The following is a 19,271-nucleotide window of genomic DNA, read 5'->3' as shown; positions in this document are numbered from 1 at the left end:
TGTTGGCATGAAGCTAGGCCCGCCCACTTTGAAAAGGCTCACTTATGTGCTTGTTTTAAATACACAAAGTGGAACGTGAATGACATCCGAGAGCAGATGGTTGATTTTGTGCGAGCGCGCGCGCGCCCCGTCGTCATGGTAGCGGGCCAATGAATAATAACAGCGTTGACACCGAGGAGCGAGCGAAAAGTAGCTCGCGCTCGAGCGCGGCTCTCACGCACGCGACGCCTTTGTGGGGGGGCGCGGCCCGGCCCACACGCACCGATTCAAACTTGAACGACTCTTAATTCAGAGGTGACGTCTCGGTGAAGCAGCATGCGGCTCATTGCCCCGAGGTTCTATTTGCGCTCTCCGTTTGTCTACTCGATGCAATCCCTCCCATCGGCTCAGCGGCGGCCATTTTGGGCGGCGAGCCTCCGATTCCCGGGTCGCTTCGGCGCGCCGACTTTTGCAACGCTCGGCGGCCTCGGCTTGTTTTTCCGAACGGCGTTTTGATTGTTCTCAAAAAGCGGCCGGATGGCCGAGCCTCCTCGCAATTCATCAGTCGCGCTTGTCATCCGACAGGTTCTGGTGGCGCCGCGCGTTCCCACGCCGCCTCGCTGACACGTGTTTTCCTTTTACATCAGCTCTTTTCTTTTCTTTTCTTTTCTTTTCTGCTCCACACAAACGGACAAATTGCCGCTTGCTGAAAAGAGTCCAGCAGGTACACGTGGCCTTTGCTTGATTTGCGACGCTCTTCCCAGCGGTCATAATCATAGAAACGCATGAATAGAACTTATTAGTGAGGCCAGTGTCTCTCTTTAAAAAAAAAAAAAAAAGTTGATTCCATGGTGTGCCTAATGAAGCGTCCCCAGTAGCACACTAGACGTCCGGCAAGAAGGAAAAGGAACACGGAAGACTTTTTTTTCTTTTTTCAGCTTTTCTTATTATCCATCTTTTTCTTTTGGAAATGAATTATTTATTGGCTCTCATTCCACAGTGTCACCAAGGAAGTGCCCTTAACAATTCCCAATGATAAGAACAATTCTTTCATAGAATTTTGGTTTATATTTTCGATTTTGTTGTTTCCCCTCAATTTCTTAAAGTGTCATTTTATTTCTGAATTTTTTTTAGAAATCATTGTGTTATTGTTAGTTGGGCTTGATTGCACACATTTATTTCAATCTCATTTTTTGCACTCGCTCTTTTCATCTTACGGTTTGAATATGACCGACAGTATGTGCAGACGCAGACCAAAAACGTTCACACGTTTGCCGTTTTTTTTTTTTTAAGTGTATGAAAGGTGCAGTTGAAGAAGCCAAAACTAACAAAGGGCAACACAAAAGGCCCACTTTGAATCAAGCGGAGTTTTTCTCGGTGGCCCATTCAAACACGCGGCTAATATTTGTGATGTCTTCCAACCGTGCCCCTTTTTTTTTTTTTTTTTTTCTTTCAGTCTGAAAAATGAGTCACTCCAAGGCGTTTGCACTGCAGAGTCAACTGTGCAGAAAGTGCCATTCATCAAGCAGCTATGCATGTGTTGTCTTTGCACACACAGAAAGACCAGCTTGTTTTAAGCGCTCGCTTTTTTTTTTGGGGGGGGGCGGGGGCGCCGCCTTCGGCAGCACAAAGCGTCATCGAGATTTCGCCGCAGCACAGCGCAAAAATCGAGTCCAGGGGACACAATGAATTCCAATCGGCTATTTTCCGGACTCTTGTTTGTTTGTTTGTTTGTTTTCTTTGGACTGCGGCGACAAGTCCGACCAATTTGCTCCAAGTTGAATCCGCACGCGGTTGAGGATGAGGAAGGTGCGGCGGCTTGTTCCTTTGGCTGCCGCGTTCGTCCGGAATGTGTTGATCCGTCACCTGCAATGGGGCGCCGAGCCGTCTGCTCAACGCCGATTAGCCGCCCACAACAAGCCCGCCTAAAGGCACTTGGCGCATTAGCTGCTCGTTAGCATCATTGCGATGACGCGCATGCCGGATGCGGCTAAGCCGCGTTCGCGCGGCCGGAGCCGCCCGAGCGCCGACCTCGCCTCGGCGGAGGCCCGCCTTTTGTTCGCCGCCACCCAAATGGCCTCGTCCGGTCGTTTCCGCGGCCGAGCGGCGACGCGGCGGGCGAATTGCGTGGCAATGCCGAGGGACGCGCGTCAGCCCGAATGTCCAGCGAACGTTCAAAACTTTGAGTTGGCGGGAAGTCAAGACGTTGTGATAGTCAACGCGCACTTAATATTGCTTTGCCGCCATCTGCTGGCATTCATGTTGAACTGAGGGGAGGAGCTTCATTCCGTCAGGCCATAGCTTTGTCTAATAGAAAAAAAGTGCTTTGCCTTGTGCAATGACAACCTTTCGTGGATTTTTGCTACTTTTATTCCCTACAACAGATACAAAAGCTGTACTTAGGCTTAGGTTTACATTTGCTAGCTAATCATAGCTAATAGCTATATGTGTCTGATACAACGGTGTAATAAATGTGTACTAGGCTCTTCAAAGTATCACCCTTGTACCATAGTGTTGTAACTGTGCAACAAATGTGTAATAGTCTCTGATCATGCACCACGTGTGTACCTAATAGCGTCAAATAAAGGGCATTAATAGTGTAATAACTATGTAATAGCATGTGATATCTGTAATAAGAAGGGGTGGGGTTGTTTAGCTTGCTAAACAGTCTGATGAGCTCTCGTGAAGACATTTCTATAACAGCACGCAATTGATTTGAGGCCTGAAGATGAGCTAAGGACGTCGCCTCCCTCTGTCAGCGCTTGAGTGGACGCATTTGTAAGATTGTCGCTTCCTCGGGTCTTAGCGGGGGCTGGAATGTTGCCCTTATCTGATGCGCGCGATAATGTGGAGGAAACGGGCCGCTGTCAGCAAATGAGGCGGGCGGACACGTCAGTCGGATTGTGTGCTTAGCGCGTCTTAGGGAGACTCGCTCGCTGCTGACAACATTTGGACCGCAGCGGCGCAGGTGGCAAACCTACTCGGACAGATTGTGGGCTACTACAAAGTGAACTCCTTTGGTCCAAATTAAATGGATTCAGTGAAAAGGTCGAAATGATATTTATTTTAACTGCCAATTACAACACGTTTTGCTAACTAGGCACAATGTATAAAAAAATGAAAATAAAAAAAACTACACGCAGACAAAATAGTTCCCCTTTTTTAATCAACGTGCTCGCAATGAGAAGAAAAATCACCGCAAACTGAATCTCAGCCAGTAGAACACATTTATGACGTATTATTAGAAATTTGCTGTTACATTATCTGACACATTTTTTACATATTTGTTAGCCAGCTCTTACATCATTGGACGCTGTTACAAATGTAATACATAGTTATTACACTATTATAAAGTGTCCTTCCATTTTTGGACACCATTTATGGCAAAGATGATACACTATGACACGGTTGTGACATTATAGGATAATATTGCACAGAATTGGACTGTTAAATAGTTGTAGTACACAAAGTCGGCCTCAGTCACCAAAGTGGCTTCAGTGTCGGCCCGGAATGTCGCCCGCCCGCCGGCCGCTGACGCCGCTGACGCCGCTGACGCCGCTGACATGTCACCCAAGTGTCATGTCAGCGTGTCGCCCGGCGTCTTAACACCTGGGGCGGGAAGGGCTTAGGTGGGGGCTGCCAAATGCTCATCAGAGAGATTTAAGATGAAATGTGGAGTCCCCCAGGGATCCCCTTCGGGTCCCATTCTTTTGAATTGATTTGCGTGACCTAAAGCTGATTTGACTGATTACATAGAAATATTTGTTGCTCGTGTGATATTTCTTATCACACGACATATTTCAGTCTTTTTCCCAGTCGGGTGCCGTGTTTGTCCTCTAATGGCTCACAAGTGCATTAATGATTAGAGAAGGCCCTCCTTCACTAATTCAATCGATCAATAAATAACCCGCCTGACCTCTCCGATGATGATGATGATGATGATGATGATGATGATGACCGAGTGGAAGGCTGCGCGCCTCGCTTTCGGGGGCGTTGGGACACGCGCTCCTGTCGTAACTTTCGCGTAACCATTCACTCAAAGTCAACACACGCGCGCACGCGCACACACACGCGCCCGCGCGCACACGCAATGGCGCCACGCCGATCGTTTCAACATTGACGGCCAACTCACGGCATGACTTGGGCACATCGCAAAAAGTTTCGCTCCCACTCTTGTTTGAATTCTGAATTGGAATTTGGAAAAAACACGAGGAACAATATGGGGCGCCCGGGTTTTTATTTTTTTTTGTTCACCCCCCCCCCCCCCCGACATCAAAGTGATGCTCAACGTTGTTCAACTTTGATCGATATTTTGACCGATCCAAAAAGTTTGTCCCGTCCGTCTGCACGTAATCAGCCTTTTTTTTTTTTTTTGAAGCCAATCTGCTGCCCGGGATCAGCGGAGGAAGCCGGCGCACCTTAACAAGGTAACCGGAGCTCTGCGGGCCAATGTGGACCAGCTGCGGGGGCTCATGTGGGACCTTCCCAGGGATTTGGGGGCCACCGCGTGGCCTTTAATTGAGCATTAATTACAAATAGCGCAATTTCCCCTGCAGAAAACACACACACAAAAAAAAAAAAAAAAAAAAAAAAGGAGTATGGTGTGATTACGGGGACCCTCCCGTTGACATTGCTCCCTTTGTTGTCTCATTTCCTGGAACCGCGTCCACTTTGTTTACAATCTCGTGGCCGCAAACGCAAAAGTAAACGTCGGGTCGGTCGGCCATTTTGAAAGCATCTTTTCGTTCCAGCGTCAAGCGGGGCGCCTTCGGCGTAGTACCGACTTGTGCCACAGCGTCGCTCGGCAGCACCGAGTTGCACGGCAGCAGCAGGAAACGACTTGGTTGACAGACTTGGCGTTTGGTGCTCAACACTTTCCAAATAATGTTTGCGTCATTTCTTTGACACATTTGGGAAATTAATCGGCCTATCATCATAATCGGAGGGGTTTTTTTCTGCGCATGTTTTCGAACGAATAGTGACGTCGACCATTTTTGGACTTTTTGGCTAACATCCATGTTGATTTCTGTTAGCCCGTCTCTGTCGTTTCACATTATATGGCAGCATTGAGCTAGCGAAGGTTTATATCGACCGTAACGTCATTGCTACTTTCCTTTCGCCCGTGGGTTTACATTGTTAGCGTTGAGCTGGCGGTTATTTGAAGCTTGACATTTACTGTCAAAATTTGACATCTGACAAAATTCCTTTTCGCCCATTTGTTGTTTCACATTTTAGGGTAACGTCAAGCTAACGGTTGTTTGAAGATGTACAATTACAGTAACATCAATACTCATTTTTGTTAGCCCGTCTATGGAGTTTTGCAACAGACGTTAACTGGCAGATTTTTGTGAACCAAACTTGGTCGGAACGTTCTGGCGTTCACACAAACGCTTTCGAACTTTTCCGATTTGTCATTTTTACGGCAATCGTCAACCGCTCAACATTTTGACGCCAGCCCATTGGCGTGTTTATTTTCGGCCGTGTCGAGCGGCTTTTGACTTCGGCTTGAAATGTGCCGAATAAAAAGTGTCCCCTGAAGTCATTAGGAGGTGAGAAGACGACGTGTTCCTGATGTTCTTCTTCACCTCTCCGAGTTGGCGGGCAGGCGCACTCCCCAAAGGTCAAATGTCGTCGGGCGCTTTGATCCGAGCCGCGCCGAAGCGGAGACGAATGGGCCAGCGGTGACACGTAAAAGGTGCGCTGGCGTAAACAGCACTCAGCCCGCCGAGGCCTTGATCAACTAATTGTTGGGAAGGGGAGAGAGCGACTCCCGTGAAAAGCGGCTCTCCACTTTTTTTTTTTTTTTTTCCATCTTTCCCAAACGCAATGAAAACATTGGCTGCGTGTTTGTTTCGAATCAGCACCTTTCCATGTTTTAAACGTGACCTTTCTTTTTGTGCTATGCTAATGTTAGCATCCTGTCCATTAGGGTTAGGGCTAATGCTAGCGTAGCGGCCCGTCTCGTTTTTGTTGTTGTTTTTTTTTGTCTCTTGCGCTCGAGTCGAGCAGACTAATGATGGCTCGCCGCCTTCTTTGCAGTCGCATCGATGACCAAAGTCCCAGCAGATAAATGACGGACGTGATGTATGGGCGTGGAGGGGTCGCGCGGGGGGGGGGTCTCGTCGCCGTTTGTTGCCGCTCGTCACTCTTTAAGGGTCCGCGTTCATTCGTCGTTGAGCGCCGAACTCGTGCGAGTTGGATGAGACGAGGAGGAATAACGCAGTCGGTAAAAAAAGGGAAAGTGGCGCATTTGTGAGGACAAGCTTGAAGACTGCGCCAAAGGTTTGCGGCCAATAGGATGAGAACAAGATCAGAACAAGAATCGCGTTGGACTATGATGACGGACGACGTGTCACATAGGAGGCCCGGAAACGTTTTGGACGGGAAAAGTTGCAAGGATTCCATTTTGAGAATTGTACATTTGGAATTTGACCTTTGACACTTTTTGAAGAAGCACAATAAAGGCTTGAAATGAGGAGAAAAATATCTTATAGTGTTTAGACTTTGACCTTACTCCCAAAAAGGTAGAACAAAAGAAATCGTAAGTGGAGAAAGTTACAAGAGTCAAAATGTTTTCAAGATATGAGCCGAAGGGGCAAAAGTTGCAATCGCGTATGTGATGTCATAACGCTGCTGCCGGGGGGGCCGGGGCGGGGGGGGGGGGGGGGGGCGCCGGCCGCACTCGGGTTTCCGATGGATGGGCTTTGGGAGGATTACGGGCCGCAGACGCCGCGTCTGGAGCGCCGCCTGCTCTCGGCTTACGCCGGACGCACAATGGAGCGCTCCAACGCTCGCGCCCCGTTGTCTCCGCCCGCCCGCTCGCCGCCTTGAGGAAGGCCGAAAATACGGCCGACTCACCTTGAGCCGGGCAGCCCAGAAAACTGATTTGGTATGACGATGACGATTTACTATCAGGTCATCTTGAAACAACTTCTTGCTTTTAAACTTTTGGGTTGGGATTTTTTTTTTCTCATTTAACTTTCATGTGCGATCCATTGCCATTGAATCCTTGTTGAAATACGTTTTTAGGATTTTCCAATGTTTAAGTGCAGTGTTTAGGTTCGAACGATGACTTCAATTGTCATGTGATGAGAAAAAAAAACCCGATTAGATTAGCCTTTTATTTTTCAAATAATTACAAGGATAAAGTTTGGATATTTTGTGACGGAAAAAAAAGTCTGAATGTTATAACATCGATCAGAAAATACAAAAATGACAAGAGTCAAATTGTCATTTTACAAATACAAATGACAAATAACAAATGAGAATACAGTTTCAATATTTAGAGGGGGAAAATTGCACTGACATCATTTGATGCATTTTTTGTTGTTGTTTTTTTTGTGTGGTTGTTTTCACATTTGACTAAGAAAAGTAGTGAACTTTTTTAACGATAAAAAATAAAAAGAAATGTGACGGGGACAGTTTGAGCCAGGAACAGATGATTTCCGATGGGAAAAACATCAGACATGATGACAGATGAAAGCAAGATGGATGGGATGGATTTGGGGGCTTCTGTAAGAACGTCTGCATGCAAATGTGTGTGCGTGTGTGTGTGTGTGTGTGTGTGTGCGCGCGCGCATGTTTTCACGCCTATGTGGGCCACACATGTCCATCTTTTGCGCCGTGTGTTTTGGGTGTCTGGGTCTTGATGCGTTAAGCCGTCGCCCATGATACTTTCAGGAAGACGGGACCGCCGGCCCGGACCTGCCACTCACACACGCACGCGCGCACGCACGCACGCACGCACGCACGCACACGCGCGTCATCCGTCCTCCTTTTGGAGTTCAAAGTCCAGCAGGACAATGCGGCGCAATTAGGAGCTTACAGGAGGATTTGGGGCCTTTCGCTGCCGCCTTCTCACATGTTACACGCACTATTTTTGTCTGCGTGTGTAACTTTTGTCCTTTTGCAACAAAATCCCAAGCAGGATGACGTTTGACTAATAATCATACAAAAAATGCCACTTGCTTTCTTAAATGTTGGTACTAGCAGCACAAGGGGTACTCGGGCTCACTCTGGTGGTTCACTAGCAAGTACAATTCAGTCGTATTTCAAATGTAGCAGTTTTCCCGTTAAGGCGCCGCCTAACTGTTCGGATGACGTTGCGGTGACTTGCACTATTGTTTTCATGAACACTTAGACCCACTATGCTACTGCATTCTTAAGGTCGTGGGTGCCGGAACGGATTCGTGTCATTTCAGTTCATTTCGGTGGGGAAAAGTGATTTGAACGAGCCCCAAAATTTGACTCGAGAGCTCGGACGCAACTTGAACGTGTAAGTCAAGGCGCGGCCGTCTTTGGGGGCTTAGCGAGGCGGTCGCTACGGAGACGGCTTCAAAGCCCGGCGTCACGCGACGCTCGGGCCCGCCGGCAAGTCCGCTGGCGTCGCTCGGCCTCGGAAAACCCGCGTAGGCCCGAAATCGAAAATAATCGGCGCGGAGCAGGCGGGGCTTGCCGACTTGCCGTGACAAACGCTGAGTCGGCAGAGTCTCGTAAGGCGGCCGACAAAAGACGACGACGTAGCCTCCGTGAGTCACCAAAGCTCGCCCTTGGGGTGAGCCTTCCTCCTGGGTGGGTGTTTTCACCTCCGTCTGTGATGACATCAAAAAGCTGAAAGGTGCGCCCCCCCCCCCCCACTCCCCCTTTAAGAAGGTCGGGGTCCCAATTAGCCGCAGGCCGGCTGGCGACTGACCGACCGTGGTCAGCGGGCGGCCCCCGCGCACTCACTGACAATATAAGGGGAGTTTTTTTGCACAGGCGAAAAAGGAGGCGTTTAGTTGAGGTGAGGCAGTTTTGGACTAGCAAATTGATTTGTGTCTTTTTTTTTCTCCCCAACTCTGATCCATAGGAAACATTCGTTACATCGATTTGCACCTCCTGTTGTTTTTATCTTGAGCCCCCCAAAAAAGGACTAAGTGTCTATTTGGGGTGAGGCATTTCATTAAGATCAAGATTTTGGGGGTGTTGCCTTCGACGCAGTTGTAGTGCAAGTTAACTCGAGCCAACCTGTTGTTGTTTTCTTGAAGGGAGAAAAGGTCATGTCGATTTGAGATGAGGCGTTTGAGTTTATCTTTTCATTCTAATGATCTAAAAGCGTCGCCTGTTGTTTTTGTTTTTAAATTTTGAGACAAATAAGGACGTTTATATGAGGTGAGGCGTTTAGTCGTGACGGTGTGCTTGTTTAAAAATATTTTCACCAAAGTTGAACAGAAGTCAATTAAGGCCATCTACTTGTTTTTGATTTTGAATCAAAACGTTTTGTTTTTTTTAATGAGGTGAGGCATTTATTTGTGATCAAGTGGTTTTGATCCTTTGAACATTGTTCTGTGCTAAGTGTTCTTTGCAGCCACATAATGCTGTGTTTTCTTTTTTCCCCTCAAGTGTACTTCTATTTGAGGTGAGGTATTTATTTCAAATCTTTATTCGTCTTTTCAATGGATCCCTTATTTCCTGCTGTGTCTATTTGAGGTGAGGTGTTTGTGTTTGCTTTTTTTTTTTTTTTTAATTCTTTTCATCATAACAGTTGATTCTAAACACCTAATAATGGCAACACTTGTTTTACCAGGGCAAAAAAAGGACGCGTCTATTTGAGGTGAGGCATCTATTTGTAATCTTTTCACTGGAATTTTATTTTGAAAGTTAATTGCAGCTACCAGCCGTCATTTCTTGGCTGCTGGTGTGAGGCATTTATTTCTTCACAAGGACATCCATTAATGCACGTCGAAGCCACGCAAGACTTTTACCGTTGTACGGTTCTCTAAGGCAGCTCGACAAATACGCTGCTATCCTTTATTTTTTTTGAAGCTGTTATCAGGCTTTGAAGCTCTTAACCTAGCGTGTCAGGGGTTCCAACTCAAGCAGGGACAAGTTCTGTTTTTTTTTTTTTTTTTTTTTTTTGTTAAACACAGAATGCCTCACACGGGAGCGAAGGAGGCATGGAGATCCCCGCCCGGCCTCTTATTTTTCGAGGTGCCTTGAGTGGCTTGCCTGAGCCGCCACAGAGGGTGGGGGGGGGGGGGGGGGGGGGGGGGCTGGTGGGTTTCCCTCCTGGACGCGTCCCACAATCCTCTGGGGCGAAGCCGCCGTGAATCACCTTGAGCTTAATGATTTGCAGATCCGCCGAGAGGCTGGAACCTCCAGGCCGGAGTTTATCTGCCGGGCTTGACCCCGTCCGATCTGGCCCTCACATTAACCCGAGCGTGCGTGCGTGCGTGCGTGCGTGCGTGCGTGCGAGCGTGCGTAGGAATAGGCTATCTGGTGTGGGAATAAGCGCGCGTGTGTACGTGTGTGTGCGCGCGCGGCCTGGGCCAACCTGACAATAACCCCCGAGAGCGGGCCAACGCCAATAAAAGGCCGTTTACAGCTGCGCCGATGCGTTCAAGGACCCTGGCTTTCTCACAAAATGGCCGTCTTTCGTTCATACGGGACACTTCATTAGGTACACCTAAAGGCGCAATGCCGTGGCCCTCGATCAGTAGTGGGACGCAACAGTGCCCATACTTCAACTTTGCCGTTTTTACAGTACATCTTTCAGGTATTTGGTTTTTATTTCATCGTTATCGGCCACAAAGACTTCCTGGAGTCTTTATTTTTCTTTTGACTTTTGTCGGTATTTCGATCTCATGCATGTATTTAAGCTAACTAGCAGTGGTGGGATGTAACAAAGCACAAATACTCTGTGACTGTACTTAGAGTAAGTCGATTTTTCAGAGTAATACGAGCATGCAAATAGAAACAAAGACGGTCACCAGTGCTTAGTAAGCTGCAGTCAATTCCGTTTTTTGTTTTTTAAAAAACTTAAAGAGGTTAAGGAGTATTTGCCTGTAAGTGTTGTTATATTGTCTGTCTATATGTGTTGCTACCGCTTGTATGAAAATATTTGTTGCTTAAAGGTTTAGGAAACTGCAACTTTGATGCTACTTTCGTTAGCCTGTCTATGGAGTTTGGCATTGTTTGTTAGCATTAAGCTAGCGGAAGGCAAACTTGCGTGACTGATTTGAATGGAAAATGTGGAATTGTCTTTAAACTGCCGGCGTCCATCAAATTTTGTCAAAGCCAAACTCTACCGAACGACGGCTCGTCCCTCATTTTCACATTTGCAAGGCACCAGCGCAGTCGAGTCTGTGAGTGGCCATGGCGAAGCCTCTTGCTCTGAATCCGACTCACACATCAGCATTCCGCCGTCGCCCTCGCTCCGCTGTAAAACAAAGAGGTGGGCGGGGGGCGGGGGGGGGGGTGAGCTCAGCTCAAAGCTCCTCACACCGACAACGCGGGATCAGGATGGAATAGTCGGCGGCTTGATCCACCCTTTGTTTGATTGACAGTCGCACCGGCCTTCCATTAGGAGCATATTTGATCAAAATATATACAGCCCCCCGAAAGAGGCGGAAGGAAGGAGGGGGTGCTTATGGGAGGGAGTCAAAAGCTCCCATTCCAGATGAAAATCCTAAATCAGCAGCCGCCGCAGTGCGCTCCGAGGAGCAGGATTGCTTTTAATTTATTCTCCTAAGCTGGGGAATCAGGCCATCAAAAGGCGGCCGGCTATCGGGTTCCCTGCGCTAAGTGTGAGGAGGCCGGCCCGGGGAGGGATTTAACCCTTTTCGGGTGTCACGGAGAGCAGCAAAGGGGGCACAGAAGCTGCCACGAGGGCGGGGGTGGACGGGGGGTGATAGTGGCTGTCTGTCCTTATGTTGGAGATCCCTCCTTCAGTCCGCTTTAATGGCCGAGGATCATAGGATTATTAAAGGGACGCCGGCCCAGCTCCTTGTTAGCATCCCCCCCCCACCCCACCCCCCAAAACAACTGTCCACTAGACTGTTTTTTTTAGGTTGTCTAATCAGTCCATCAATTTCTATTTTGACCTTTGTCATTTCTCACTGCTGCCATTTCTATGTACAATTTTTTACAATAACAGGGTGTGAGGATGTCTCGTCGAATGTACTCGTACAGCGGTAGGGACGGCAAATCATTGGCGCCCATTAGAATTGCAGTAAAATGTATCAATAAATGCATTTTCAACCCGCCTAAAAAATCTTGAATAAGCTGCGGATAAGCCAAAAAGCATTTTCCATGACAAACAGTGGTTGGTTCCTTCCAAAAATAAATACAATTAAATTAAAAAGTAGTTTTAAAAATTATTGGGGGAAAACAATTTTCATAAATCCACGAGGGCCGAACCACGAATGCGTGTCCACTGCACAATGATGACAATAAACATGGAAAGGCTATGATGATGGAATTCTGACCTAATTACAGGGGCAAAGCTAATGCTGAGCAAAAATGTGGATTGTTGAGCCCTGGAGGAGGTCCACGCTCTACGAAAGGCGTCATTCTAGTTATTGGGTCAACACAAAATCTGTACCAAAAAAAAACGCATGTTAGGTTGACTGATGACTCTAAACTGTAAGTGTAAAATGAAATGGGCTGAGAATAGGAGATGCCCGGCAATCGCGCCCTGAGGAATACCAATGTTGATAGTGGACAGGGAAGTAACCCAATTAGCCTATGAGCACGCATGTTTGGTTGAGTTTAGACTCAAACTTGTCCATTGATGAGTATGTGAGCATAAATGTTTACTTGACCTGTGATTACTGGCAAAGAATCCAGGATATAAACTCCGATTTTGTCTCCAAAATCAGCTAGGATAGGCTCCAGCTCACCCAAAACCCTGACGGGGGACAAAGCCTAGAGAGACTGGAGGGTGGAAATGGAACGCTGCCAATCGTAAGGCTCTGAGTTTGAATCTCCGATTTTCTCCCACATCCTGAAAACATGCATGCTAGGTTCATTGAAGGCTCATAGTTGTGGATCCTCTGTTATTCGCCCGTTGACTTCTCTGGTGTTCCTCAGGGCACAATTGTAGGTCATCTCCTATTTGTGTTTTATAGTTAAAATTCACAATTGAGTGTCGGAATCGTCCATCATGAGAGCATGAACGGTTGCTACACGACACTTGAAAGTGGCTGGCGACCAGTCCAGAGTGGACGCTTGAGCTGTCAAATGGGGAATCGTACTTTTTTTTTTTTTTTTCCCCAGGAAAACAACGTAACTTTGTTGTCCTGGGAAAATGTATTTAGTTGAGATCTGGAGATCAGAGAAATGAACGCGCTCATAAAGACTTTTTTTTTTTTTTCCCCCAAGCATTGACCAGCTTCTTACCCTCTTCTCCTCCTTGATCTTCCCTCCAATGTTTGCTTTATTTAATTCCATGTTTTCCCTCCGCCCTCGCTCCATTTTTCGTGCAAAGAATAAAATTTCATCAGCACGGGCTCTGGGAAAGGCAGCCCTCGGATTGGCCCTTGCCCGAGACACATGCTTTGAATTTACGGAGCTTTTTTTTTTTTTTCTTCTTCAGGATGGTTGGATGGTGGGATGGATGTGGGCTGGACGGGAAGCGGGGAATCGCGGCTGAAACCTGGACGTATTTCCTGGGGATTAAGCCTCAGATGGGCTGCCCTCAGAGGGGGTCTCAGGTCCTGGCCTCCCTGGATGGCTGGGAAAATGACCCCCATCTGACTTCGCCGAAACGCCCGCCTGGCCTTCCCTTGCGTCCTGCTGTGGACATTCTTCAACTTTCATTTATTCAAAGTGCCTGTAAAGTCAATTCCGAGATTTGTTTCTCAATACAGCGCTGCCTTGAGGTGCACGTGACCCGACTTTGGAGTGGTTTGGGATATGAGCGGGTCGATTGGCCAGCTAGCTAGCTAACCCGCAAATGCCTCTTCTGTGGACGCCACAACTTGCAAAACGGCTTGGTGTTGTTAAATTTCCCAAGCAGGGAGGTGACGCCGGCCACGAGCCCACCGCCATAGAGGCCCGCTGAGCTTGCGGGCTAGCTAGTAGCTAGCGCCTCTCGGTGGGATATATTCCAAAGATCGGAGGCTTTAAGTGGATCCATTGTTGCTGCTTAAACATGCAGACACGTGCAGGCACGGCAAAGACGTTAGTGTTATTCGATTGACAGTTGACAGTTTAATGGGCCGTTGTTTCAGGATTTTGAAGCCTCATCTGATGTACTCGGCTATATTTTTTATTTTAATCATTCAACTTTGGCAGGGTTGGTAACGACACTCGTCTTTGTGTTGTCAAATTAACACGACATTTATTTTCACTTGACAGGGACTTTAATTTGCGAAACATGCTAAAAGCAAGCCATCCAGCAATGACGTATTGTTGATATCACGTGGCAGTTATACATGATTAATTCCTGGTTCCTTCGCACGGAAAGTTCCCCACTCAGAAAATTCTGGGATTTTGCAAGCATTTTAAAGAGCAAATGATGTTGCTATAACAGTTATGATGTCAGCGGCGCACTAACTTCAACGGACGGCTTTAATCAATAACCTGAAGGATAAGGGCCAATTCCCGGCCAAAAGTTCACCAGGGGTGAAGTGAAGTCTGCTGTCATTAATTGACAGGCCTCTCATACACAGCCACAAAAGCACCTGAGAAACTGTCGAAAAGCCTTCGATGTTGGGTTCGGGAAAAAAAAAAAAAAATTGTCAGAGAACACTACAGCGGAGTTAGTGCCAGCATGCAGGACACAATTTAGATATAGAAATATATATGTATGTATTTAAAGAAAATCTAAATTTGTACTCGATCAAATATGTTTGTTTTAACTGTACTGTATATTTACGTGTTTTAAAGTCAACTGAATAAAATTCAGGTTTAATACAATCCAGGTTTTTGCAGCCCTAAGCAACAACAAAAAAAGCGTATACTTAGTAATTTATATTAAAGTTTTAAATGATGCTATATTTTTGCTGAATTTGCCAATACTCCAAAAACAAATCAAATCCAAATTTTCTCAAATTGTTTTTTTTTCCTGAAAAAGTTCTTATCCATTTTTTATTTAATAATAACGATGATGATTAAATCCCCATATTTTTTTTTCTTAAATTAATGTCAAATTAAAATGTTAAAAAGTCAAAAACAAAAAGGAGACCGACCACGTGTCAGACCGGTGGTGTTCATTTGGCTTGACAATTTTAATGCTTCTAACATGTTAACACTGAATTAGTTCACATGTATATGCATTACATTTTTTCAAAGGCAAAATGCAGATAACAGATCAAATAAATCCGACTGGATAAAACGCGCACGTCGTTAACAGGTGAAAAATAGTCACAATAATAAATTAAGTATATAGAAAACACGTAAGGCGGAAACGTGACACAAAAGCAGAATGCACACTCGGCACCTTGACTTACGAGTTGAATTCCTCCCAAGGCCATGCTCATAACGCAATTTACTCAAATCGAGTTTCTTCACTGAATGAACCAGATGCCATTCCAGGGGACTCCTGCTACTCGCGGGGTTTCGGGCCTGGGCCGGCCCGCGAATAAGGAAAATATGTGGACATTTGACACCTATTATGAATGTAAGGAAAGAAGGAAGAAAAAACACGATCTGTAAACCCCTACAAAAATCTTGAAGAAAAGGCGGATAAACCTCCAGTTTTCTACCCCAAAAAAAAAAAAAAAAAAAAAAAAAAAACGGGACACGGCTAGATGAATCAGCGGGCGCCAAACGTAAACCTGTAATCTATTCCAGCCCCCGCCGAAAAACATTTTTTAAATTATTCGACAACAGTGGCTCCTGGTGAGTGTTTCTTTTGGGAGCCTAGAAGCGTAACTGCCCCCCCCCCGAAAATACCTAAGTACTTGCTGAAATAGATTTTTGAAAATTTTTCAAAAATGACGTAGGCAACCGCGCTACCAGGCTAACGATTTTGTTGTATACGTGTGTTTGTCCTGTTCAATAAAGTGCATCGGCGACTGTGGCTCTCCTTGGCCACGTGCGAGGGCATTACAGGACCAGAGCCGCTCCATTTCTTGTGCCACAAAATAGACCAAGCGACGGCTCGTGACTGCAAAAACGTGTGAGTCGGGCGCCCGCAAGTCAAGGTACAAATGCGTTCCCACAAAAAAACAAAAAGTACATTCCCCTCACAATTCAACTCATCAATCATGTCCGGTTTACTGCGTTGCAGAGCTGTCAGCATGAAGGAAGAGAGACACTAACATGCCTTGCTGCCTAGACGGGCGGCGGGGAAAGCCGGGGTGGGTTCGCTCAGTCACTGCGTCGCGGAAGGAGCCACCCCGCCGGGCTCGCCGGGCTCGGAGCCCGGAGCCGACGAGCAGCAGGACTTGGTGCGAGAGGATGAAGGTGAAGAAGTAGGCGCAGAGGTCGGCGAAGACGTCGCCCATGCGTCGGTACGTGTCCATGGAGCGGTTGATGACCTCGCCGGGGATGCCCGACAGCAGCAGGGCGGCCGTCAGCACCGTGGTCTGTGCCTTCTTCTCCACCTGGAACCACGGCGGTCAAAAGGGTTAAAGGTGAGCAAGTCCCAAAAAAAATGTTCTGTGTGCCCGCGCTAGGCTAAACACCGATTTCTGATCAATATTGTTCAGCGGAATGAGCATTTAGCAGAGGGATCCGCCTGTGTTCTGCCATCTCAGGGGGCTGACATCTTATACAACAGCGCCGCCTGCTGTCGACTTGAGTCGACGTGAATAAACTTGAATAAAGTGCCTTTGGGCTCGCATTGCGAAAGTCACGTGACCAAACCTAGAAAGCGGGGAGCCGCGACATTCTCAATGCGACAACTTTTCAACAAATTTTCATTCGTGCCAAGTTATTATAGTTGACACAAACTAACAAAGTAACTAAAATTGAATAAAACATTTTCGTTAACGAAATGAAAAACAAATGAAAATACTTAAAAAAAAATAAAAACGAAAACTAACAGAAACAACATCTTAGGCTAATTAAATGAAATTATATCGAAAAAATCTCCTTTGTTTTCGGCTTCGCCAATTAATATTTGCTTTTGGGGTTCATTTTAAGTGCATTTATTTTGAAATCGCTATACGGCCGTAGCTACGGAAGAAGGAAGGTCAGTTGTCTGGGAATTGTAGTTTACTGTACTTGATTACACAATACTTTGTGACCTTTTTTTTTTTAAATCATCTTCAACTGACAACAAATACTCCATATGAAAAAAACTAATACTAATAAAAAACTAGAAAATGAAAACAAACTCGCTCTCAAAACTAATTAAAATGAACTTAAGTCAAAACGAAATAATAACTGTACAAAATAAATCCAAAACGCTGATGTACATCAAGTGACATATGACTATTTTTTTTTTTTTCAGCAGGAGCTTAATATTGAGTATGCAAACTCACCTTAGGAAAGTATTTGGACAAGCCCATAAAGGCCAGTTCCAGCGTCAGAAATGGAGCAAATATCGACTAAAACCACAAAAGGACAAATAAAGCGTCACGTCGCTGCGCAAACGTCTCGAGCTAAATCCGACATGTGACGACTCACCAGATACTTGCAGACAAACACTCTGACAAAAATGGCGAGGAGGATGCTGCACACCAGCCTGAAGACAGTGAAGGGGTCAAAGTCCTCGCCGTCCGCTTCGCCGTCCTGCGCCGGCTTCTCGTTGGCCAGCTGGCCCCTCAGCTTCATGGCGTCGTCAAAGCGGGAGAGGTAGTGCTGCAGGCCGCCGGGGTCGTCCCCCGCCACCAACTCCGCCTTGGGCCTCTGCCGGACGCCTCGGAGGTGGCCGTCCGCCATTGCCGCCGCGTCGCCGGGCAGTGGCGAGTCCCTCCTCTCCGGGGTGGCGCCGCGGGACAGGCTGACTGACTCCGGCAGGAAGGGGGAGGGTTGAGGGGGCGCCCACGCCTGCGTCCGGTCCAGGTCCAGGTGGAAGCGGGCTTCCGGTGAACGCCGGGGTGACCCTCCTGGGTAAAGGTAATGACAACCAACATCATTTTCAAAATGAAAAACTTGACAAAAGCCAAAATCTGTCCGTTTTTCCAGTGTTGGACTATAGTGCCGGCCGGCTTATTGTATACAAACCCAGTGTGAAAAGGTTCAATGTAGAGCGTTGAGGTACTTCTTCGGGGTACATAAAAATGCTCCAAAACCTGCTCTGAGTGGTGGGAAGCATGTCAAGCGAGACATGTTGCTGATATGCTACGTTTATGGAATAGAATCGATTCGTCAATATGTCGAATACCAGGTTAACTAAATGTATATTTGAAAGGGACTTGGCCAATAAGTATACCTGGAGCGGGCAGACGGAAAACATTTGTGCTGATGTTGACCTCCAGTTTCTTTACAGGAATAAATTGAGCAAAGTTGAAGAGATCAAAGAACTTTTATTTTTGAAAGGTATAAGCACACCTGGTCAAATGATGTTTTGTGCAAACTGAAGTTAAGCGCTTATATTTTATATGTGAAAAGATCATTTGGGTCCTGAACCTTTGGAAACTGGTCGTTTCCACTCCATCCCAGAGGAGCAGCGGACTTGCTGTTTATTTCAATGACATTGAAAATGAAACGCACTTTCTGTTTTATTGTCCTTTATATCATGATTTGAGCAGGCAATTCTGTAAACTCTCAGACGTGGCTGTATATTTGTTGGCCGTGTCAGAGGAAGAAAGACTCAAATACTGTATCTGTTTAAGTGTAAACCTTTTTTTTTCGGCTGTTTCTATGACGTGCTTGGATTGGTTACGCTTCATATATTTACGAAAGGCTGCCGACTGTTTATTTTTGTGGGCTGGGCATCTTTAATTGTGCATGATATTAAATATGAAACAAAGAAACGATTATGAATACGTCCAACATCCGGGTACTTTGTGTGTGACATCATATCTACGTGTTTTTGTTTTTGAAAATAAAAAATCTTGTCACGACCCAGAGACGAGTCTTTTGAAACAAAAATACGCAAAAACAAGTATGATTCGTTAATTTTAGTGCCCTGTTTTATCGAATTTGAGCTCCTAAGGGCCTGTTTTAGCCTGTTGTGACGTCACGTGGACGGGCAGATCCAGCTCCAGCTCTGTTCCAAATGCAAGCTGCAAATCAACGTACCGTTATTGTCAGCCTCGTTCTTGGCATAGCCTACAATTCTGTTCATCCTGTCCTCGGAATTCATGAGCAGCTTCCTTCTACGGATCTCCGCTCGCCTCTGCGCCGCCGACAGAGCCGAGCCCGCCGTCGTCGTTTTTTCGTCGGCGGAAGCGACGGCCTCCGCAGGCTCCATGTTTTCAAAAGAATAAGCTCGCGTCAACCAAGACGGAAGTAGAAAATGTGTGGCAATAACTCGAAGGAGAGGACACGGCCAGACGGCCCGAAAAATAACGTGCTCAGCACGGAATGGTCCAGTAAGGCCAAGCGCAATTTGCGGCAGCAGCGGCGGTCGAGGCAGCAACACGTCACTTCCGCTTATACCACGCTCGCAAATCGAGGCAGCTGCCTTTGCATTT

At 46.7% G+C, this 19,271-nt stretch overlaps 2 protein-coding genes across 3 annotated transcripts in view; one reads left to right on the top strand and one right to left on the bottom strand.

Annotated features, from left to right (window-relative positions):
• Positions 1 to 18,698, top strand: part of LOC147133767 (pterin-4-alpha-carbinolamine dehydratase 2) — a 66,102-nt gene extending 47,404 nt beyond the window's left edge. The window contains exons 6-9 of one of the 2 annotated variants that reach the window (XR_015090362.1): positions 12,618 to 12,702; positions 13,334 to 15,887; positions 15,974 to 16,319; positions 17,141 to 18,698. The gene's annotated coding sequence lies outside the window, so the exon portion shown is untranslated. The remainder of the gene's footprint in view (positions 1 to 12,617; positions 12,703 to 13,333; positions 15,888 to 15,973; positions 16,320 to 17,140) is intronic. The other variant, XR_015090361.1, reaches the window with a different exon arrangement.
• camlg (calcium modulating ligand) lies at positions 14,951 to 19,235 on the bottom strand. Its single transcript, XM_086057490.1, is given in 5 exon segments — positions 14,951 to 16,114; positions 16,116 to 16,289; positions 17,172 to 17,237; positions 17,317 to 17,738; positions 18,877 to 19,235. Coding segments are annotated over 5 exon segments (891 nt in total). The 5' UTR covers positions 19,049 to 19,235; the 3' UTR covers positions 14,951 to 16,057.
• Between the last annotated feature and the right edge of the window lie 36 nt (positions 19,236 to 19,271).

This window comes from Filicampus tigris, chromosome 17 (genome assembly GCF_054856515.1).
Source record: "Filicampus tigris isolate MCC_2025a chromosome 17, RoL_Ftig_1.0, whole genome shotgun sequence".
NCBI classification, from domain to species: Eukaryota; Metazoa; Chordata; class Actinopteri; order Syngnathiformes; family Syngnathidae; genus Filicampus; species Filicampus tigris.
Note: the sequence above shows the minus strand (reverse complement) of the source record. Positions and strands in the feature narration are given on the sequence as shown.